Source organism: Chelonoidis abingdonii, chromosome 8 (assembly GCF_003597395.2).
Source record: "Chelonoidis abingdonii isolate Lonesome George chromosome 8, CheloAbing_2.0, whole genome shotgun sequence".
Classification (NCBI taxonomy): domain Eukaryota; kingdom Metazoa; phylum Chordata; order Testudines; family Testudinidae; genus Chelonoidis; species Chelonoidis abingdonii.
Window position 1 is genome coordinate 101,608,589 of NC_133776.1, and position 24,005 is coordinate 101,632,593.

The window sequence follows — 24,005 nt, forward strand, 5'->3', positions numbered from 1 at the left end:
TTGCTTGACCCTCTCTGGATACGTACCTGTTTATGCAGCTTGCGCCGCCACATCCTCACTGCTATTTCCAGGGAGCTAGCTGGATTAAAGCCAGCACAGGTACATCGACATGAGCTGCAAATCACAGTCCTGGCTGTAGTACAGGCATACCCCTTCATCTTCCTCTGGCTCTGTTCCCCATGTTACGGGTATTGGGAGGATAGTGGATTCATTCGTTTGAGACACTCAGACACCACAGTGATGGGGTACGTGCCAGGACCTAGAGAAGAATACTTCAGGACAGAGACTGCTTATGGGCATAATCCTACAATGTGCTAAACATTCCTGACTCTCATTTTTTGTCTTTTACCTAGGTAGGTACATACATTTTCCCCTCCAGCCCACCACTGTAGTATCTGAAGGCCTTAGAAACATTAATGGATTTACTCTCAGAGCACCCCTAGTAAAGTAGGGAACCATTACTCAAGTCAGTGGGTCCTTGGTATTTTGAAGGATCAGGCCCTAAATGCAGCCAGGACTAAGGCTTTGTCTACACTAGCACTTTTGTCGGTCATGGGTGTGAAAAAACTCCCCCAATGGGCATAAATTTCACCAACAGAAGTGCCGCTGTGGACAGCGCTATGTCAGTGGGAGCCACTCTCATGCCAACATAGCTGCCGCCGCTCCTTGGGGCTGGTTTAATTATGCCGGTAGGAGAGCTCTCTCCTGCTGGCTTAGAGCAGCTACATGGGAAACTTTACAGCGGTGCAGCTGCAGCGGTACAACTGTGTCACTGTCAAGTCCATGGTGCAGACATAGCCTAAGTCAAAGGCCAACTAGGTGAACTGATTTTGGAGGGTTTTATGCATTTCTCTCTCCAAATATTTATTTTGCTCCTCATCTCCTTTTCTTGGCATTGCCAAGTATACTGGATACCACATATACTCAGAAGTCGAGTTCAAGGGCCAATGCCTGACCTTGAAAAGACATATGCAAACACCATTTTAGATCCTCAGACAAAATGCTAAATAGTCAGCTACTGCATAGTGGATTTAGAGGAACTCTTTGGAATATTAAATATTAAACTCATAACACTAAAAACATTTAAAAATGCAGTTTAGTCACAAATGACCTGTATACTATTCCGGAATGACTAGATTCACAAACAAAAGCCTTCTACTGATTATGACTATTAAGACTAAACTACATTTTGTAAATAATGCATGTTGTATTTATGCCAATTACCATACAGCTGTACCAGAGCACACTAGGCATGGAGAATATATCTCAGAGAATGTGCACTACTAGGAAAAATTATGGAAACAAGTTACACTTCAAAAAGAAAAACAAAATGATCCATCATGTGTTAAAACATTTAGCGGATCTTGCCTGGAAAGAAAATAATATCTATTATGCCCTGAATTATGTAAAGTCCTGAAAAACAAGGCAGGAATCTAAGTATGTTGTACAGGAACTGTGAATGTCAAGAGACTAAAAAATGTGACCGAGATGGACTCTGTACGTCTAGAATAATACCAGTATTCTTCAAGGTTTCTCCAGGACACAGACAAGTCAACAAGACAAAACATAAGGATCACTCACAAAATATTTGTATATTTCCATGTGTGTGTGTTTAACAAACAATTATCTTCACTATTTACCTTGTCAAAACAGACCAAAACAACAGTGTTTAAACACTATATTCTGTGAATCTAGTTTGGTGTAGCACATGGAAGCATTTCTATGTTTTCCCCCCAGTGCTATATTTTTTCTATATATGGTATACTAGAAGTAACTGAAGTCTTTGGGAAACTAGCAAAGGCAGAGAGTCTGCCTTCCTGCTGGAAAGACTTAGGACCAAATATAATTAGCAAAAACAAGCACATTTCAAGAGCATTTGAATGTATACAATGAGGGTGTAGGTGAGTAAGTTTTATTTTAAAGAAACAGTCTTTATTTAGAGTACTTTGCTCTGTGGATCTTATAAATATTACCATATTTTTTCACAAATGTAAAATATATTATAGCTGTTTAGATTTAAAAGACAATTCCCACTGGGTGATAAACATTTTAAAGAAAATATTAACCTACAAGAAAAGGGCAGCTCTGTGAGAACTAGTTTTTAAATATTCAGTTGTCAGTCCAACTGGCCCAAGCTGACATTTTTCACTCACCCTTCCTTTAATGGCAATAAGGCTACTCCGCAAGCCGTGGCGATTACAGATACTGTAACGGGCTACTCCTCATGCTAACACCCCAAGAGTGCAGTTATCAATAATCACAACTGTGCATTAAAATAAAATTTACACATTTCAAAATATTGTTAATAGACTTCCCTATCTTAAAATGGCTTCCATTAACAGGACTTTGAATTATTTCAGCTGTGTGTTGATTAGGTTTAAGCAATTCACCACTTCAAGAGTGCAGCTCACAAACAACACAACCCACCAAGGGGTAGCGATAGTCAATAGGATTCATAGTGCAAATGAAAATCAGAATTGCACTAATTATTTGACATTTCAAAAATATAAATGAACAAGACAAGTTTCTTATACTGTACATGCAATAAGCTATAGTGAGCATAAGAAAATGAGGCTGGGACATTCTACACAGTTAGCAGGTGTTCCAGACTTGAATCTGTTCAAAGATAGGACTCAGTAAATAAAATGTTGCAAAGCAATGTTGTTATGGCACTTGAACTATGCTCTCAGGCTTTGTATTTCTGTTTCCCAGTCTCACTAATCACACAAATATGCTGAAACAAAACAGAAAGCTCATGTTAGAAAGCTAACATCTATGAGTAAAAGACTGAAGTTTCACACATTTATTCAATAATGCAATTCTGAGGGGGGGAAAGTGCACCACACATTTCCATGTTATTAATCACTAATTTAATGAGTTGATTTATATAGAATAATTTTAAAGTCTTTTGTATCAAAATGTTAATTCCCCCATATCCCACCTGATCCCTGCCAAGAGACTTGTGCCACCCAGAGAACAAGACTCAGGAATGGGCAGGAACTCAATGGCAGTTCATTCTTTATTCCAGATTGTCCTTTTGTTGTTAATTGTGAAAAAATCTGGTAAGACGAGAAACCCCCCACTACAGCTGTTTTATTCTTTCCCATCTAGTCAGTAAGGAGCATGTAAGGCTCCTTTCTCCAGAGCTAAGCAGAAGATCCATGTTGGCCTGACTAATGAGAGTTGAATGGCTGCTCTCCTGCTAACGTTTTCCCCTGGTCACTATATTACTAACAAAGTGATCAGGCTTGTACATGAAAGTACAGTTGAAGTAGGAAAAAACTGAATTATCCTATTTCCTCCTCCCTAGTTTTGAAAGAGTAAAAAGTATTAAGAAAAACATTACTTACATTCAAATCTCGAAAGTATTCATTATAATCAAGGGCATAACCCACAACAAACTTGTCTGGCACTTCAAATCCAACAACTGAAAAGAACCATAATTCATCATTTTGTTAGACTTCATGTACCAGTGTTTAAAAAAAAATAAAAATAAAAAAAAAAGCACTGTTGTTTTAGCATATATATTTTTAAAAACCCAAAATGTCCTTATTTGTTCTCCTCAAGCATCCTCAGTTTCTGAACTATTTAACACATCTAATTTACTTTTCACTATCTAGTCCATTAACTTCATTCATTTCACTCATCTTAGAAATAAAAATAGACTAGTTAATTTCATTTTCTGGTTTTCATGCAGTAGCACAATGCTGCAATGTATAGCTTACAAATGTTTGTTCCAAATAAAAATCTATTTGTATTGAAATTCATGAATGCATTTCTACTAATTAAGGTTTTATTTTAAGTTTCATACACAAAAGTTACTTACTCTATAGTAACCATGGTCCTTCAAGATATATTGGCCACATGGATTCTACTTCTGGTGCACATGCACGCTGTGCAGACAAGATCAGATTTTTTTGAATAGCAGACTCTGCTGAGGCCATGCCTGTATCCTTGCACCCAAGGGCATAAAAGGCAGAGTGGGTCAAACTGACCCTCAGTTCCTTCGCCAAGACAGAATGCAGGTAATTACAGGATTCCATTGTGGTGGGGAAGAAGGGTGGGTCATGGAATACATGAGGTCAACACATCTCAAAGAACTACAGTTTTACTGTACGGTAAGTGACCGTTTTTTCCTCCTCAGGCAACAGTCCATGTGCAGCCCACTTCTTGTGACTCAAGCAGTGCCATGGCAGATAGGAAATGGGTGCTTGAACTGCATCTGAATACAGACTACTGGGCAACGCTCCCAAAGTGGGCATCAGATCTTGATGCCTCCACTTTGTAAAACCATAGATTTTTCCTGCACTACTTCTACAAGGATCTCAAGAGTGTCTGCCATCCAGAGAAGAAATTCCTGGAACATCTTATGGTTGTCAGGCTGTGAAGAAGTAAAGGGCACTACTGCCTTGTCTGGTGAGGACAAGGAGATAGCTGCGGTTCTTCATTTTCATGGTCCTGCTGGTGACAGCGTGAGACACCTGTGCCTTTGCACAGCCATAGGGGATCTTGTAGTGGAGGGAGACGTAGCCTTAGAGAGAGCAGCAGAAGCTGGCTTTCTTGTTGCCTGTGCCCCAAGGGGCCCATGCAGAGCCAGGAATGACCCTGTAAGAGCGAGGGCAAGGGGCTACAGGGGTGGGCACCACGGACAATGCTCTTCCCTAGATCCCCTAGGTTTGTGTGTGCAAGAATAGGTCCTAGATGCTCTGTCTGACAAATAGGGGTCATACGAACAGGACCATGGTAAGAGGGCAGAGGACACCTCCCTGCTGTGCTCAGAAGCTGAGGAAGCGAGTACCCCTCTTCTAGATGTGGGGTTGCTTTAACAAGGTTCCCAGGGTGAGCTATGGGCTCTGCTCTTGCCAGGATCAAGAAAGTGCTCGGTACTGTAATGGCACTAGCGGTCAGCACCGCAGAAGGCACTCGCACCGCTGAAGACAGTAGTGGTGATTCAGGCTCAGCAGTCAGTCAGATCACCTGCTACCAAAACTGGCGTCAGTGTCTAGGTCAGTACCGAGAAGAGCTGTACCGCAGTCATCAGCATGGGAGTCGTAGGTGCCGAGGCTGTCAGCACCAGGTGCACTGAGGTCAGTGCTGGGCAAAGCACAGAGATCTGCTTGAGATGGTACTCTTGCTTGGTGACTGGTCTCTGTGATGGATGTCAGAGGGATCCCTTTTGGGCCATAACCTGTCCTTTGCGGAAGCAGGCTGAGGTGATCTCCGCCTCCTTCTACTAGGTCCCTCTGAAGGGGACCTAGACCTGTGCTCTCTACAGGAACCATGTTCTTCCCTACCCCTCTCAGATGGCTTCGCTACTTTGTTGGTCTTGGCTGACGCTTTCTCAGATCAGTGAGATCTAAGATCTGCAAGATGAAGGCTGTTCAGACCCAGCAGGGCCTTTTTTCTCCAGATGCAAGAAGATTGTTCTAACCCAAGGCAAGTCTCTTGCCTTTTGTGTTCTTTTATGGAAAAATGACAGATAATACACAATACAGCAGATATACCCCTCCGTGAGGCACAAAGACACCTCAGGTGTCCATCCTTCAGTGGAATAGCTGCATGCAAAAGAGGCAAGTTTTGAAGCTGTGCTAGATCCCTGTACTTGATAAATCCCTAACTCAAAGAAGATTTTTTTGTTGGTTTGTCTGTCTTATAGTCCACAGGTATCAAATACTAGTACTAACTCCACTAAACTGTCACTACCTTATCTATAGTAAGATGCTCATTATTTATAAAATAAGTCAGGTTTTAGGTGGCACAGTACGCAAGAAAAGCAGAACCTATCTAGGGGTCTGGCTTATGGCTACAGGCACCAGGCAAGAACTGAGGGAGGTTTGGACCTACTCTGCCCTATCCCAACAGACACTGCTGGCCAAAATAATCCAATCTTGTGTGCATTGGGCACGTGTGCATCAGAAGTAGAATCTATTCAGACAATCACTGGAAGAACCACCTGTATTTTGGACATACCTACTAGACAATGTCCCTTTAACATAAAGTGTGTCAAAATAAGGTACATTCTGCCAACATGTAGTGTAATGCACTAAATAAATCAGAGTACATTGCCCAAGAATCATCAGAAAAAAGTGAACTGCAGATAAACATCCAGAATATTCTTACAGTTTGACTATAACATTTCTATATACTTTGATAATGTGTTTCTTGGTTAATTTTAAAATATTTATTGATGATTGGCAGAAAGGGTCACTTACAGTCAGGCCGATATCCCACACTTCGAGGAGTTCTTTTTACCAGCAAGCTGTCAATTAAAACCAGTAGAAAATTGAAATATGGAAATCAGCAGCTACAGGGTGTTCACAAAAACTAGATAGAGAATTAATTACTAAAAACCAACCCAGTCTTGGACTTCACTAACACTGAATGGGTGTAACTGAAGGCAGAATTTCATCTATTAATTATATCCTGCATTGATTGGATCAAGACTTCTGGTTGAATCACAAACAGTTGACAACCTAGCTAAAAGGGCAAGAGTCAAACATGCGCCTGAGGTAGAGAGTAGAAAAGTCAGCCAGGAGTTATGGTGAAATTCAGTTCTGAAAAGTGATTCTGTAAACTGGCATAATGAGGCTCCATGTTCACTCTGTCTAAGAAACCTCAGGTACAATGCTCTGTTCACAAGAAAAGAGACAGCTTTTCTAGTTATCACACCTGCAAATTCAGCCTGTGAGTTGAGAGCCAAACTGGGTTCCTTCCTTCTTATGTACCATCACCAGTAAATAGAAGTTCTGCAGGCCAAATTGTATCCACCTTTACAACAGTACGTCTTCAACAAGTTTGCACAGGTGCTCCCGATTATCCCTGTAAGTGGAATTTAATACACATTCCTGTTGATGAGGCACACCAAGGCATGGAATCCAGCTCCTCCTCCCTCAGCTGTGGTGACTCTGCAGAGCTAACAGTATTGTCACTAAAGTCAGCAGATGTAACCGAATCCAAACACGGAGCAGATTTGCCAAGACAAGACAGTGACATTTTTACTGTCACTTTTCAGAACAAAACTGCACTTTCCAGGAAGTAGAGAGAAAGGAGAACAGTGTGATGTTCTCATACTTTTTGCCCATCATCATATATTGCGGTACTATTTCAGTGACTCAGGGTCCATGGATGCTCCTACACCCACATAAAGGGCCATTGTGGTGTCTGGTATTTAGCTGCAATTGTTTGGGGAAGGCTTGTGGGGAGAAAAGAAAAGAGAAAGTCCCGTGTCTGATGGATGAACACTGGAGACAGCTCAAGCTGATTATGTACTCAAAAGTGTCACCTACTTAAGGGAAGAGGCTCTCTCAGAAGAAGATGGAAGAAGAGGCCCTGCTAAGCCTGACGGCCTGGTATCATGATGCCTTTTGTCCTCTCTCTCAGGGATACTTGCCCTCTGGTCAACTTTTCACAAGCCTCTCTGTATTCCCCCATACGCCTTTTCCTACCTGCAAGTCAGCTACATCCCTTAAGGATGGAAGAGGATCTCCCACTGCCTATCAACATAACACTAAATCCCTTTGTATCTCTGAACCCAGCATTCAGCTGGCTTTCTGAAAACTTGTCATCTTTCAGACTTTGTTGACGTTTGAGGTTTATAGAAGTTTTGGCTGGATGACTTAATTTTTGAAGGCTGTTATCAGTTTGGGATTTGACCAAGGAACCTCAAATCCAACTTGAGATGTGTTGGAATCTCTGCACAACATCTGCATCACACAGCAATGCAAAACACACAAACAGGCAAGTGTTTACAGGTATAAAATGTAAAACATCTTCACCTTTATGCCATCTCTGGCATTTGCATATTTATGGCTTAGATCTTTTGACAAATTTTCAGCATTACAAAAAGCTTTTTTCTCTTTTTTCAAAGTTATATGATGTGACCAGAATGTAGTTTCTATTAGACTATATGTATATGATGTAAAATTTAATGGCAGGGCCCATGAGGCCTTCTTAAAAGGGCTTATCAGGCATACTCTTCAAACTCCTCAATGTGTTGTCATGACCTCAGAGATAACAAACAAATAAGAAGTCTGTAACCATCTTGCCCTCAACATGTCAATCCAAGATTACCAGCAAAAGAGGCCTGAGACATGTCTAACTGCCTGACTAGATGCCACCTCCACCCCCTAGTTATCTATAATTCCTATCAGTCAATATACCTTTATTGTGAAATGCATATAAGACTCAGTTTGACAATGAAAGAGAACAAGCGATCTGAAATGTAAAAACCATTAGGCTTGACAGCTACTTTGTTAGTAACATTAAATTATCGTCAGTTTTGGTTGTTTAGTCATAAGTTTTTTAAACAAAATAAGTCTTAAAAATATTTTGACTAAAAATTTAAAAATCCTAAAAAGTAAAACCCAGCAGATGAAATGGCCAGATTATTCTCGGACATTTGATTGTTATAGCCGAATTACATACAGTTACTGCAGGCTAATGGCAATTTTAAAAATTGCTAACCAGGGTTCCGATTTTGCAATCAGATCCATGTGCACAGGTTTGCATCCAACAATATTAAAAAAAACCCTTAAGATTAATGAGAAAGCCCAGAGCAGAAACATTAGGAGGCTTTTAAAAAAAATCCTAGGGTAATCAAGATAAAATGCACGCCCAACACACTCATACACACAGACCCAGTCCGTACATCCTTCTTCACTAAATCTCTTAAGCAGTAGGAATACAAATAATAGAAAAGTGCTCCTCTCAGTCTAAATAAATGCACCTTTTCACAATGAACAGACCCTATACTAGAGAAAGTGAGACCATGTACAATACCATGAAAGGTGTTTTCACCTTTGTGTCATGGGGAAATAAAAATTCCCTTCAAATATAAAAGCATTCTATAATCCTATTTCACTATTTTTATAGTTCTTAAAAAAGTAATACATAACGCAAGCAGCTATAATCACAACTCACCTGACTACTTTCACCATCTTTGGATTGTACTGCTTCAGCAGAGACAGCAACGTTTTCATTGTTTTACCAGTGTCAATTATATCCTGATGATAAAAAAGCCACATCAGAAAACTATAAAAAAGTTGTTAAAGTAGCACTTCCAGATTCTAATCAAAGAGCTCATGTCATACTGAGTTGCGCTGACATGAAAATAACTTGTGAAGTGGAAATCAGGCTTTTCCTGCACATAAACAAATATAGGTGTTATTCCCTACTGCACTGTTGTGGCCATCCATCCTTTATGTGTAATAGTTAATTTCTATCGGCAATAACCATCTATTTCTATCATATTAATAACCATTGCAATGAAAGTGTTACCACTGAAGCATCGGAATCACTCTCCACTTCCTAATTTGGGTTGGATTAACACAAAGCCACAAAGTTCCTCCTAGAGGAACATTCTTCTATCTGGTCTGAAGTCTGGTGTACATAAAGAAGTAGGTGGCACTGAAAGGCAAAACTGATGGCTGCATCTTATCTTTACATAACTTCCCCCTAAAACCCCCCAACCTACCTCAGGATTATGCCAGGTTGTATTTAACTGGCGTGTCAAATCATGGATATTAACACAAGTCTGAGCAAGGGCCCTGGGTGTGCACACTAAATAGATCAATGCATGGACAAAGGTAACCAGGCCTAATTGCCATATCAGTAGCTTTTAAAGTTGAGAGAGAAATTAGCTACATCACTGACCTGTCAGTGTTTGACCCTGTGGTTACATGTGGCAGATCTGTTTTCTAGAGTCTTTTTTGCCAGCCACAGGAGGCACCATATGAAAAATCAAGGTACTATCATACATAAGGAGATAAGTTATAGTAAGTATTTTTATTGTTTGATTGATTGACAAGCAGAATGGTGATTTGTAACGGGGTTCATATTTTACAAGAATCTGCCAGGTAGAAGATATATGTCACTGAACAGATGAGAAACTAATTTATTTAGCTGCCTGGTACTCACAAGACATAAATTAATTAATCTGAAATGGGACCCATATAGAATTCAATGTACTTGCCCTTCAGAAGTAAAATCCACTTCAAAAGAGACAATGATCACATATGTGACTGAAATGTTTGTGTGGAACAACAAGTAGAAAAGTAAAAATTGATGCACACATACTTTGGGAATGAGTGCACTAAAACAGAATATATAAATGACAGACTAGACCAGCTTTCTTGGATCAAAGCAGGATCCTGTGTAAAAACCCAGGATTCCAAGATAGGAACTTGGGTCTGACAAAAGGAAGTTCTCACTCTCTTGTGCCATAAAAGGATCAGTTTCAGGAAATGGCTCTTCAATGACAATCATTGTTTATTTACGTGAAAAGAAGTTAATATGATTTGAGGTCTCAAAACACTGTTTGTGTACATAGGAAGTTGTTTACTTGTTTATTGTCACTGCTTCTCTATCCTACGGTTAAAAAATAAGGCCCTACTTAATTTGCAATACTGCGTAAATTGCAGATCCCATAATATTAAGCTTCCACCGCAATTTTGCCAGCTGTCCAGGGCTGACAGTGGGAGTCCGGGTTGTCAGCCCTGAGCGGCTGGGCAGTCCCACTATTAGCCTTGTGCATTAATGACTGTAATATAGTTGCAGCAAAATATCTGATCATCAAACAAAATAGCAGGCGTAACATAATACTTGAATGTTTATATTGTTCAAGCAAATTTTTCTCAAACAAATAGGTCTTCTTTGGCTTTTCCAAATTCCTGCAATTAATAAAAGGTCCTTGATTACTTTTCTGTGATTTTCCATGTCTTGTCTGCAACTCAGCTGCAATTATTTGATAATTGTCCCACAGTGCAAGCAGGGCCTTAGTTATAAACCTTATTCAAGAACACTATCTGCAAATAAATCAATATTTGTTCCTGGGGGCATTCTGCACCAAAAAATTAAAAATTCTGTGCATAATATTTTAAAATTCTGCAAATTTTATTTGTCAAAATAACACTACATAATAAACCAGTTTCAATTATTTTGGTAATTTATTTCAAAATACCTGTCAGCAAGTATGTCTGTAACAATACAGAAACATACAAAAATTCCCCCAGGAGGAGAGTGTTAGAAAAACCCTTACAATAACCCAGTTCCTGTTTCTCTATCCTACGCCCTCCACCTCTCTGAGCCAGACACCCAAGACCCCTGCTCCCCAGAGCCCGTCTACAGCCCTTCCCCTCCCCCCCGAGCCCAGCCACAGGTCCCCCTAGTGTAGATACCCACATCCGCTCGCCCCCCCAGAGCCCAGCTGTGGGGCCTCCCCAGGCCCAGATACCCACTCTCTTCCATCCCAGAGCCCAACCAAGACATCGGCCCCCCCAGAGCCCAGAGATCCAGAGGGAGAAACAGCCTGATATGGAATCCCAGGTTTGCATGGAGTTTCCTGCGCGCCGCACTGTCCTTCCCTCAGGGCATGCTGGGAACAGCAGCAGTGTCAGGAACCCTTTAGCTCCCTGCCCCTCCCCCTGGCAGTATCTTCTATGTGCGAGCTGGGATCTGTTGGGTCCAGCAGCACCGCAACCCATTTCTGTAGGGGAAAGAAAATTCTGTGCACACAACATTCATTTCCGCAAAATTCTGCATTGCGCATTGGTGCAGAATTCCCCCAGGAGTAAATATTGACTGGATAGAACAAGCCTCCGTCCATCAATCAATATAAGAACTGATTTATCTTAAAAGCTAGGAAGTCAGATTAAATTATATTCTGCATATTAATGTCCAGTGGTGCATGATGAGCAGTAGGTGAGACTCTTTATGCAACAAAAATGTATTTATTTTTTATTTTTAGTGTACAAATGATGCGTGGAAACATCAGGCGCTGTTGAGTGCTTTATATATTTTCAGACATTCCTAATAAGAATCTTTTATCTATAACTATTGCGGTTTAAATTCTTGTCTGTGATTAACAAAGTGACAGAGATCCTTAATTTCACTTTGTTCAAGTTCCTTTAGTATATAAACCAGTATGACTAAATAGGATCCCAGCAAATTGAAAGTAACAACAGCAAAACTTTGACATGGACATTCTCTCCCTGCAGCTAAGTAAGAGGAGATGGGGCCAACCTGGGAATTCAGATCCAGACTTCATACACTCCTAACTTTGAGGGTATGTGGGTCAGCTCATTATGAAAATTAGGGGCCATTTGCAAAATTCAGACCTAGATGCAGGTTTCACAGCTCGGTGAAATATAGAGGTGTTCACATTCAGGACAATCTCCTGTTAAAATGTTATCACAAATCACACATTACAGAAATCAAAGTGAAACATAATACTTACTTCTACAATCAAGACGTTCTGGTGGGGGGAGAGGGAATAAAAAAATCCATGAATATTTAGTTGGCGATTATGTTGATTTCCTTAGCAGTTTTCTGTTAAATTACTTATATTATCAATGCAGTGAAATATGCTTATGTCACCATTTGCAGAATTTCACATTCTCAGTAGCTGAAAACTGTAGAAAAAAATCTGCAGTATTACACCCAATTCAAAGAAATTATGCAACACTGCAAATTCTATTTAGTTAACATTTCTGAAGTGCTGGCAAGAAGATTCTCATTGGTAACAGTCTATTGACACATGCAGAATACTAACTGGTCTGTAGAATTCTTATAATGCTGTTTTTCAAAGTCTAAGTATGCAAAGTTAGATCAAAATATAAGAACCTACACATTTTTGCACGCTTTTAATGAAATATTCATCATTAAAATGGCATCACACTTTTCAAGGGTTTATGTATCTCCTCTATTTTGAAACTTTGCATGCATTTTCATTTACAACACACACGACTTGACGACTGATTTGCTTATATGTCTAGTTGTAGGGGAAAAAATGTGTTTTGACACTCAGAATATTCTAACCTTTTTGGCATTCCACTAATTTGCCAGTTCATTTTTAAATATGAAATTTTGTAGATGATTAAATCTATACACCTTCTGGGTACTAAAAAGCACTTTAAAAGAGTGCTATTGCAAAGATGGAATAACTGCTTTATAAATGCAAAGTTATGGAACTGTTGTGACAACAATAATGCTAACGCCTCATGATTTCACAACTAGATATTGCATATTGTCATGGTAATAGCTTCACAACAGATAGGCACAGTATCCTGCAATGGAGTATACCATGAAGAGGATACTAGTTTTAATCCAGCTACAGTATCAGAGTCTGTGTTGATGTAAAATTAATTATGTAATTAATATGGAGATATACCTATCTCACAGAGCTGGAAGGGACCTTGAAAGGTCATCGACTCCAATCCCCTGCTTTCACAGCAGGACTAAGTACCATCCCTGACAGATTTTGCCCCAGATCCCTAAATGGCCCCCTCAAGGACTGTACTCACAACCCTGGGTTTAGCAGGCCAATGCTCAAACCACTGAGCTATCCCTGGAAAACTGCTAGGTGATAATCTCTGTCAAAGCCAGAAAACACAGAACTAACTGCCCTTGCAACAAGCCATAGTATAAAGCAATTATACAGTGGTAACCTTTGGAATGCCATTACCTTAAGTTAGATCATTAGACCAGTACTATATGAACATAGATAGCTTTATTTTTAAGACTTATCTTGAACAATTTAGTTAGAAAAATGATGCAGAGCAGCTTAAATAGATGTTATTTACTTCTTTTGTTTCACACTAAAAGACATACCTTTCCTGTCAAGGTTGAAAGGTCATCCCCACCAATTACTTTTATCTCTCCAGTTGACTCGTCATTCTAGTTAAAAAGGGAAAAAACCAAAGTATTAGTGTGATTAGAAGTAATTAAAATAGCTAAACATCTAATCAACTATCCAAAGTTGCAAGAGATGGTATTATCCAGTGAATATTATCACACAGAACTATAGCACTTTCAGAGAGAGCATCTATGAGCATCTCTCCACTAACTAGAGAATTACAAGTCACTCTGACATTTAAATTAACATTTCTGATCAAACGGAATATATAAAGTAATAGAAATGGACCCACGGCTTTGTCATTCAAGGTTATGGGTTTATGGTAAGTATGAGTGAGGGTGGGTGAATGTGTGTGTTGTGCTAGGAGAGTTGTATGGATGGTGAATGAAAGATGTGGGCTATGGTGACAAACTGTGTGTGTTTGGGGTTATCATGTATGGTGATTGTGTTAGTTTGTGTCTTGGGGGTTGTACTGGGAGAGTGATGTGAGTGGCAAATGAGGGCTGTGTTTGTCTGCAGTTATTGTGTATGCTGGTTGTGGTGTTGTGTGGCTGTTTGTGTTGATTTGTGTCTGTGGGGCTGTGCTTAGTGATGTGTGTTCATTTGTATGGATGGCAATTGGACACAAGGGTGTGGCAGTTGGGCCAGGTAATACATCACCTGTACAAGCTTCCTCATACAACTAATTAAATGGTTGCATGCAAATAAGCTGTAAGAGTAAGGTGATTGGTTGAGTTACCTCTAGTATCACAATGGTCAAGGACTCTGATACTTGCCTTGCTGTAGCTGTACAGTGTGTGGGTGTGATTTGTAAAGTCAAAATACTGTATCTGAGAACTTAAAAGTTGGACAATAACAGATCACTAAACCCAGTGATGATTCAACCTGGTGATATTCTGAACAAAAAGAGCTCTCAGCCATGCTTGTAGCTACTTCCATCACTTCACACCAACTCAGACATTTTAGGTTGTGGAGTGACAGGGTGACATTCCTAGCACCTTCTTATATAGATGTCTAGCAGGAGAATTCATATGAACCTATGAACATGCATTGTCCATCACACTATGAAATATGGATTCACGTGGTCAGGTAGGGCTTAAACTGAGTACACCAAAATAAATGAGATAAAGTACTTTAATTTCTAAGCTGCATTCTGCCACAAAGGTCTGACAATTTATATTTTAAATGGCAAGACTTTATTTGTAAAGTATTATTCTTAAAGACTAAAGAATTCAAGTTGGTAACCAGGCCAAACCACAAAGGTGGAGACTAGGTATCAAACAATAATTAAAACCACAAGTAGTTACAGTGTTTAACATCAGATCCTAGCAATGAAAGCTCCAATAGGAGTTTTGCTTTCTGTAATGAGGCAGAGTGGCCTCATTCCAGCACAGAGGGGGTTAACTCACCCTGTCGGGCTCAGCTAACTCCACCCTTTCCATCTGACAAGAAGTGCAGGGGCGGGGCAGGTCATATAAGAGCAGGGCCCTGCCTGCAACTCAGTTGGAGCCTGACATTCTGCAGAACTGGCAGCGGAACCCACAACTGGCTGTGGCGGGTGATGACCCTCTGCAGCCAGCTTGGAGGGAAGGCAAACCACTGCCCCAGGAGACCGAGACACCCAACAAGGGAGCGGAGACCTGGCCATCCGACAAGGAGACTGGGAACCATGCCCCAGCAGCCGTGGAACATCCCCACCAGACACTGGTTGGAAGTAGTCGAAGGAAAAGAGATACTGGTCTGGCTGTGTTGCTGGGAGGGCCTGGGCTGGGACCCGGCCATCAAAGGGGGCGCCCTTGGCTCTGCGATTCAGCAATGTTACACTTTCATTGAAACAGTTATTAATATATTGTTAATAGTGATTTAACCGTAACACTGGCTATTGCCATACTAATAAATTACTGAAACAAAATGCCATACAACTGAATCTCAGACTACAAAAAGAACATACAACCCAACATGAAAACTGGCAGGTGCTCAAGAATGAACTTTGAATTCCATTTTAGGTATCCTACTGACTTTGATCACCTTCAGTTTTCCAGCAGCCAACATTAAGTATGTGTTATTCCCATTACCATGTAGACTACAAAACAGACTTGCCATCATAACCCATCACTGGAGGGAGAGGATGGATAAGGGAACTGAAATAGTAAACATGGCCTTCCCTTTTTACTTTAGTTTTTCAATAGCTTGAAGAGTTCTTACTTACAATTCATCCATTAAAAGAGTATTTGAAAGGTGTAAACCCAAAGGAGGGAAAGTAATTATTTAGGGGACGCACAATGGGTTATATAACTAGAAGTACTGGGACGAAGTTAAGAATGAAGATTATTTGAAAAACTTTCTGACACTAAGATCTGTTAGGCTCTGAAATATTCTCCACAAAAATATTGAAAGTTCAATAGCTGAGGATGTGAGAAATGTGACTGGATGATCTAATAGAATCATCCATCTCTAATTTTTAGGATACAGCCTCAAGCCAAGTAAGAACAGAAATCAGGGCTTTGGAGCGGAGCCCGGAGCTGGAGCACAGAGCTGCTCCAGAGCAGGGGAGCTGCAGGTTTCAAATTGGCAGTATCGATACCTATAGTTTCAGACTATAAACCAATTTCCAGTCTTCTCCAGTGTTAAGAACTTTGTTATTTAATAAATAAACAAAGAGTTTTCATTTCACATAAGGACACTATTTGTGACATTAGTAGCAGCAAGGGCCCAGTGGTGGACAGTGAATCAGTTTCAATATTGATTTAACATACAGAAGAGATTTACTCTTTAAGACTGTCCCCAGACTCCACTCCTGCCATTGCCAAACGATAGCAGTATTTTACATGATGGAGGTCACTAGCTAATGGCTCAGAAATAACTTTAATTTTACACAATTTAAAGTACATGTGCTGTAAAATATTTATGAAGTGTTTTTCAGAACAATGCCCTAAGCAGATTGCATTCAGTTTTAAAGCCATTTTAATCTCCAAGAGGAAACCCTGACAGTTTTCCTGAAACACTGACTAGTGGTAATGGTAACACCTCTCTCGCCTTTCCTCCCTCCCCCCGAAACATCTAGTGTTTTTGGCTCTTCTTCATGACTATGCAACTTTTTTTTAATTTCTAAATTTAGATAAAGAAGGTTTATGGGAACTGACTTTTGCCAGCGCAGCACAAAACAAACAGTCTGTTAGAAAGGAAGAGTTCTTATTTTGTTCATAAACGCTGTCTTTCCATGCCAGCTCACTCTGGAAGCATTCATTTGTAAAAACTGTGAAAGCAGAAGTTGCAAGTGAAGTTTAATTGCAATCACATTATGTTCTTTCTGTTCCAACATTCAGTAGCTATATATTTCTATACACTGAAACAGTCAATGAGACACATAAGAAAGTTATCTCACAATTCCAGAATAGTTATACAAGATTCAGCTGTCTCACCTAGCTAATCATGGCACTTCGGATTCCTTTTTTCCAGATTATAAAATCTGTATGAGGAAGGCTGTGTGATCTAATAATTGTATCCAAGGCCTCGGTGTCAAGAGACTGGGGTTCAATTCGCAACTCTGCACTAGTTAGTTATGCGACCATGGGGAAGTTAGAAAGCCATATGCCTCAGTTTCTCCATCAAAATATGGATAGTATTTATTCATTTTTGTATTTGAAATCACTGGAAAAAAGCACTAAGTCCTGAGCAGTGGCAGCATTAATAACAGAAAGTCTAGTCAAGCAGTTCCATGGATGTCTGTGTTAGGACAATCTTCTCCAGTCCACAGTGTTTTAATCTAAAGACCCTAGCGCTGGATACTAATCATCATCTTACAGGGCCTGCAGAAGTAAAATGCTAGTAAATTTTGTACTAATCCCATGCATCAGTAACCAGACTTCCGCACTGATACAGAGCAGGACATCATTTTTTGTATGATTGCCTGATAACCCCCACCCCTGTCCCCACCCCATTCCACAAAGAACCAACACCCCAAGAAAGCAGTCTGTTTAGAAAGCTTCACATCCAGGATATTCTGTACTTCTCTTCCCTTATTCTTTATTACTAAGAAAATCTGCATAAAAATAGGATCTTTATTTATTTAAAATTCCTCTTGATGCTTTTCCTCTCTTAATGTCAAAGGATTGATATAGCAGAGGACTAAAATTCTGGATGGAATAAGCAGAAGGAGCAGAGATACTAAAGAAATTATTAGACATATTTACATCAAACTAGGAAAGTGAAATACAGAAAACATACTACATAAAACCAACCATCTTTCAACAGAAGATTTTCCAAGTGGTGTTACTGACTCTCGCTTTTTCAACTGCAATCTTGTTTTTTAAACAAACCACAGAAATGAACTGAAAATGACCCTTGGACTAAGTGTAAAATATATAGGGTTTGTTGGTTTTTTTTGCTCAGAAGAGCTGAGAATCATTATTTCTTCTTCTTTTATATGTCCTTCTGTAACTTCATCAATTCAAGGAAATTATCATAGGCTGCGTGTGTGTGTACACTCCTGTTGGTGGTAGTGGGAGAGCTAAAATCTTTCAATGGGCACTGGGAGAAAAGCCTATAAAAGCAGCTTGTACACTACTTCATTCATTAAGGGGCAGGGTGATAAGGAGGAACATCCCCCACTTTCCCCAACCGTGCCTCTCCTTTGCTTCATTGGCAGTAGCAGTCCACCATGCCTCATGTTCAGTGAGGGCAAATGCCCTGCCTAATGTTCTGGCAGCCCCTTGCATGTGTGCACAAGGTGGAGGAGGGGGGCAGTGTGCTTTCTCACCCAACTATCCAACCGCATGGAGCAAATCCAGAATCAAGCATTTATATCTCGCTTTTTTAAAAACGAGATTTTAATGGACAATACCACATCAGTGTACAAGTTCATAAAGTCCTTCCACAGTCAGAACTCCTAATGTTGCAGTTTAATCTCTGGTTTCATGGTCTAATCAAATGAATGACAAAGTTATGTTTTCAATTTAATAAGCTACATGGATTTTTTTCTTCTTGTTCACTGGAATGGGCTCTCATTCATGATAAAACAGTTTGAACTACTAATTGGTTCGTTGGACACAGAGCTAACAGAAAAACCTCCTGAAATAATTTATTTTTAAAATGATTTTCGGAGTTTCATCATTTTATGATTTTATTTCCACACTAATTGCAGTGGAGTCAACCCAAAAAGCACTTTTTTGATTTATTTTGAAGAAAAAAACCCAGCCTTTTGCTAAGTCAGAAAACATCTAGCATTTGTGGATGTAGACTCCTTCCTTAGACCTATGTAGTTTAGTCTTATGCTTTCTAAGGTTTAAACATAACCTTGTGCAGCGCTGCAGTCTCTATTTTCTTATAAACTTAAATGCTTAAATGTCAATAGAAAAACAGTCTTAATAATCACCTACAGCTGGTCTCTAGAGGGTAGAACGCCCTTCACCAGCAACTGATTGCAAATTAAGCCTTATAAGCCTAACGTTTTTCCAAAGCTAAAAAATGCTATTAGGTTTAGTTCTATTGGTTGATTCGGGTAAATAAAAGATGGGCAGGTAATGTTGTGGCTCTCAGTATATTCAGTGCAAATCAATGGATATCAGATGTAAATATTTTTGTAGTTTTCTAATGTTCCCTATCCAGTCAGTAGAGTCCTAGCCATATAAAACTTTCCGTAAACGATGCCATAACTCGAGGAAGGATTATGTTATAATCACGGCTCTGGAGAGCAGCGGGGTGAGGGGGAAGGAAGTTGGATAACTGGAAGTTACATAAGGAGTCACTGAGCTGGTGTGTTGGAGACAAAGGGGTTGTACGTAATGGAACATATTTTGTAGCAAGATGTGTGAACAAGTAGCCACATGACCTCATTTTTTTTAACTTTCCTCCACCTTCCTTCCTATTTCCCCACTGTCACCATGTTGCAATATGTTTAAAGAGACTGAATCCGTAGCTTTAAACACACACAATACCTAGCACGTTTAGGCAATAAATAATAATAATAATAATAATAGATTTAAAACCACCTTCATTTAATAACTTCAAGTTAATCAATTTTATACAAAGTCATGCTGTGTCAGCAGATATACTTACACAATAGCTCTTCAACCTGATGAAGTCCACGGTCATAGGGATAGATTTGTCACTGTTTCTATTCAGTGCTTTGATATAATCCAGTAAGTCAGCAAAAAATTTATAGCCACCCTTCAGCACGCAGAGGGCTACAATATGATGCTCCCCCATGCTCTTCATAATGTCTCGTGCCAATCTTTCTGTCCTGTAGAAAGAAAAAAAAGTTACTACTCCTCCTCTGTTTTGTTTTTTAACTACAGCAGCAGCATTTGGTATTGGCACCAACAGGGGGAATACATACACACCAAATTCAAAAACATCTTCATTGCTCAAGGTAATTCTTGCACACCGCTTCACAGCCGATTTTACTGTTTACTGGGCAGCAAGGCTTTTCTCACTTTTTAAGGTTAATGTAACAATAACACTACCAAACTTCCTCAATTTCACAGGTTACCATAGCCAAAGCTAATCTTAATCAATTACTGGATGGCTGCCAGAGATGTGAAGCAGATACTGTTTTGTTTTGTTTTTCAAATAAGATAGGTTTGGTTTCTCAGACACAGAGCAGTATAAACTTATTTCCTAATACACCTAGCAGATACAACAAGTCCTAGACAAATCAGGAAAGATCAAGATATTACTCAGATTTTAAACTAGTTCTTTATAGCCAGGTTAAAACACTAGAGAAAAAGACTTTACATTAACTCCAAAAGCAAGGACAATACAAAAAAAACAGATCACATAAATGATACCTTCTTTGAAAAATTACTGCTAAAAGTAATGTAATCTTCATTCCTAATTTGTCTTTTAATTTGTTTTGGAAAGTGCTCTGTATATTTACAGCACACCATCCAGCAACACACTTCCTGGAAAAGATTATAAATTCAGCACTTCATTTAATAAAATATTACTCAAACAACATGTATTTTATCTGGATTTTATTTCATATTGGAAGCCCATCAGTAGTTAATGTTAATGCTGGAGACAGATATAAAAAAAAACCCAGACAAGTCATTGAGAATTCAAAACCACAGTGCATACTGTAGGTGCATCCCTATCTTCACTTCAGTCTTTTAAATCAGAAAGATCTTTTCAGAACTACAAAACTACTTATTTAAAAATGGGAATGGGAAATAGATAACAATGCAGTACTCACTGAAACAAAATGCTTCATAATTATACTACCCCCTTCTCTGATCAGATGCAAGATACAAACTTCATGAGCTCGCCATGGATTTCAGGAAGTACAGAAATGAAGAACTAGTGTTTTGCATTCCACAGCAAGGAGGAGAATGGAGGCTGTTAAGTTTGCCTACAATACTAACTTGAAAAAAGATCTGAGACAACAAATGTCTTCAATAACTTACGTTCGTGACGTTAGATTTATCTTCTGATGAAATTCAGGAGGCTACAACACTTCCAATTTTCAGTCTAAACTAATGTGATAAACATAATGTGCCTTTTACTTAATTCTTTAGACTGCAAAGGGCCCTAGAACTATTCTGAAAGAGGTCACGTACTATATATATTGCATAGGATCTCTTGATAGCTATGCTGTAGTTTTGAAACAGACGACAATAGCAAATGTGCCAATTCCTAGGGTCTGCCATAAGAAAGTAATTTAAATATTTCTTAGTGTTTGCACGGCTCTCTAGAAAGGAACATGTGGGTCCCAATTAAAGGTCTTCCATGTGGTCCTGCACTTACATCATCTCCACCACCAGAAATCAAGAGAGCTACAATTCTCTTAACACTGTTATGACTGTTACAAATAGAAACATTTTAAAAACTATGATTTTCACGTAATCAATTGCTATAGTATATTATCTGAAGTCAAACTAACCTGTCCATAATAAGCCCATGAGGAATATAGACTTTTTCCAAATCATCTACATAATGTTTAGGTATGCAGAACAAGTCCAGGTCATAACCCTTTTCATCATCACCAATCTAAAAAAAGAAATATAGAAGATGAGATTGGGTACAATGCATAAATCCTTGCAGAAAAAAAACATGATCGAGAACCATTCAGGCACTACAATGATCTGGATAATTTTATCCTTCCCTCACCAAAAAGACACCAATATATTGAACACAATGCAATTGTATAGGTTAGTAGTTATCATCTACGGTGCGTAAGAGTCTCCTCAAATATTGCATGAGTAGTTACTTAATAAAACATCAAACATGGGGAGACATTTATTTAAAATTCTAGCACAGTTCTCTGGATCAGAGAATAGGAAATGAAACTATACCCCAATTTGAGTCTCAATTCCCTGCAAACCCAAAATCATACCTTTTAGAAAAAAAATTCTTCATTCCTAACAAGTTCAGTATTTCAACTATATAACCAATGGATCAAGTACTCTTTATAATGTGGGCAGCTTCCAAATCCATACACTACCAAGCCACACCAAATCCAGGACTCAATTTCTAATATACACAAAACAGCTTTACAAATATCACTAGTTATGCTTACACAGAGAAAAAGTTCGACAAGTTTCTAAGGTTCTACAGGTTCCAGCGTCTCTCAAGATCAGACCCTAAAGCCCCAATTTAACAAACTGTTTTGCACAGGGAAACTATTGTATGGTATTGATTAGGATTTGGGATTAGTATATGTATATCATTAGACCAGACACTGCATTTAGGTTCAGGATATATCCTTATATATCCATCAAGATCTGGGCTTTCATGCATCTTGATGTTAATAAGGTACAGTTTATTATCGCCTCATTTTTGTTTTCACAGTTTAACACCATTATATGTAAAGCATAGGTAGGAGCCTACCGAGAAAACTGAATCCTATTGCTGGTAATTCAACAGGGTATGCATTTGCAAGGTCCATCTTCAGTACTGTTATTCCTATGGAATACCCAATATATTTTCAATGCCAGATCAAGCTGCAAGTTTTTGCTGCGCTACCATTTAAGGATCATTTCACACAGGAATTTGTATTAGTACAGCTTATAAACTACTAGAATTTGTATGACTAACCTGTACACCAGACTCAACATTTAGTTACTGGATTACGGATCTCTGGAAACAATAGTAAGTCTATCAAGTAGTGAGATAGCTCTCTGAAAACCTACAGACTTTTCCTAGGTTTCAACCCTTGAATTATATTTAACAAATTATTTGACAACCCCCTTTTTTTTTTGTATTCAGAGAAAGAATGGGTCATTCCTACAATTTTAGGATGTGGATTCTTACTGAGATAGCAAATTATGTACAGTTGTGGGAGAGGAGTGGTCACAACTCCTACAGTTAAGCAGAATTTTAAAGCGTGGAACAAAATACAAGCCGCAAAGTACTGCAGTCATCCATGGACACCAGTCGTTGTCGTTTTTTAAGAATCTGTAATATCCTGAGAAGAAATACATTCTAAACAGACAAGATACTCCTAGAGCCCCTTCAAAATAAAGTTATTCATTTCTAACTATATTATATCATTGTAAGTAGCACACCACCCTCCAGCATATTATACCAATATATGTTAGTTTACATATTACAACAGAGACGGACACCCGAAATTATTTCACTGTATAATTTGGGAAGGAAAGCAGAGTCTGACTATCCTCAGAAGGTTACTCTCATGGGCTTTTTTTAAGGTCTCTAGCAAAACAATTGTCTGTAATTGAAAACACGGCATTCCTCATGTCAGTGCAGGTTACCGCCGTCGCTGGGGCCCCTTTCCCCCCATCAGCCCCAGAGCCCCCCCATCTCTAGGGTCCTCCCCCAGACACTCTCCATCTCCGGGGTCCCTTTCCCCCCTGAGGCCACAGAGCCCCCCTATCTCCGGGCCCCCTTTCCCCACACCAGCCCCAGAAACTCCCCTATCTCCAGGGTCCCCCCACCCAGACACTCCATCTCCAGGGTCCCTTTCCCCCCACTGGCCCCAGACATCACCCCATCTCCGGGGTCCCATTCCCTCCAGCGGCCACAGAGACCCCCTATCTCCGGGGTCCCACCCAGACACTCTCCATCTCCGGGGTCCCTTTCCCCCCAGCAGCCACAGACCCCCCATCTCCGGGGTCCCCACCCAGACACTCCAACTCCGGGGTCCCTTTCCCCCCACTGGCCCCAGAGCATCACCCCATCTCCGGGGCCCCTTTTCCGCCCCGGGGCCCCATTCCCTCCAGCGGCCCCCCAATCTCCGGGCCCTTCCCACGGCTCCGGGGAGGCACCGGGCAGCCGCCTCGCCTCGCCCGGCCCGGTGGCCGCGGTCCTGCCGCACTCACCACGACGCAGGGGCTGGAGGTTGCCATTGAGCTCGGCTCTGCTGCGCCAGCTGCGTGGGGCCGGGGCGGGCGTGGGTTGCGTCGCTCCAGGGAGGGGC

The 24,005-nt window shown here is 40.0% G+C and overlaps 1 protein-coding gene across 3 annotated transcripts; it reads right to left on the reverse strand.

Annotated features, from left to right (window-relative positions):
* Window positions 1-1,585: 1,585 nt before the first annotated feature.
* Window positions 1,586-24,005, reverse strand: HPRT1 (hypoxanthine phosphoribosyltransferase 1). Of its 3 annotated transcripts, XM_032773151.2 has the most exons (9): window positions 23,908-24,005; window positions 21,510-21,616; window positions 19,688-19,871; window positions 13,606-13,671; window positions 12,233-12,250; window positions 8,920-9,002; window positions 6,213-6,259; window positions 3,351-3,427; window positions 1,586-2,734 (listed from the first exon to the last, which is right to left on the reverse strand). In XM_032773151.2, the coding sequence occupies exons 1-9, from the start codon at window positions 23,932-23,934 to the stop codon at window positions 2,687-2,689; spliced, it is 657 nt and encodes a 218-aa protein (XP_032629042.1). In that variant the 5' UTR covers window positions 23,935-24,005; the 3' UTR covers window positions 1,586-2,686. The 3 variants fall into 3 exon arrangements, with proteins under 3 accessions (XP_032629042.1, XP_074924996.1, XP_032629043.1); XM_075068895.1 differs by lacking the exon at window positions 12,233-12,250; XM_032773152.2 differs by lacking the exon at window positions 1,586-2,734 and having other exon boundaries at window positions 3,371-3,460.

Excerpts from the sequence above, each read along its gene's own strand:
- HPRT1 (XM_032773151.2), bottom strand. The coding sequence starts at position 23,934 with ATGGCAACCTCCAGCCCCTGCGTCGTG. Across the intron at positions 19,872-21,509 it reads CATGGGCTTATTATGGACAG|GACAGAAAGATTGGCACGAG; the intron begins GTTAGTTTGACT and ends TTCTTTCTACAG. Across the intron at positions 13,672-19,687 it reads TCAGGTTGAAGAGCTATTGT|AATGACGAGTCAACTGGAGA; the intron begins GTAAGTATATCT and ends CTTTTTAACTAG.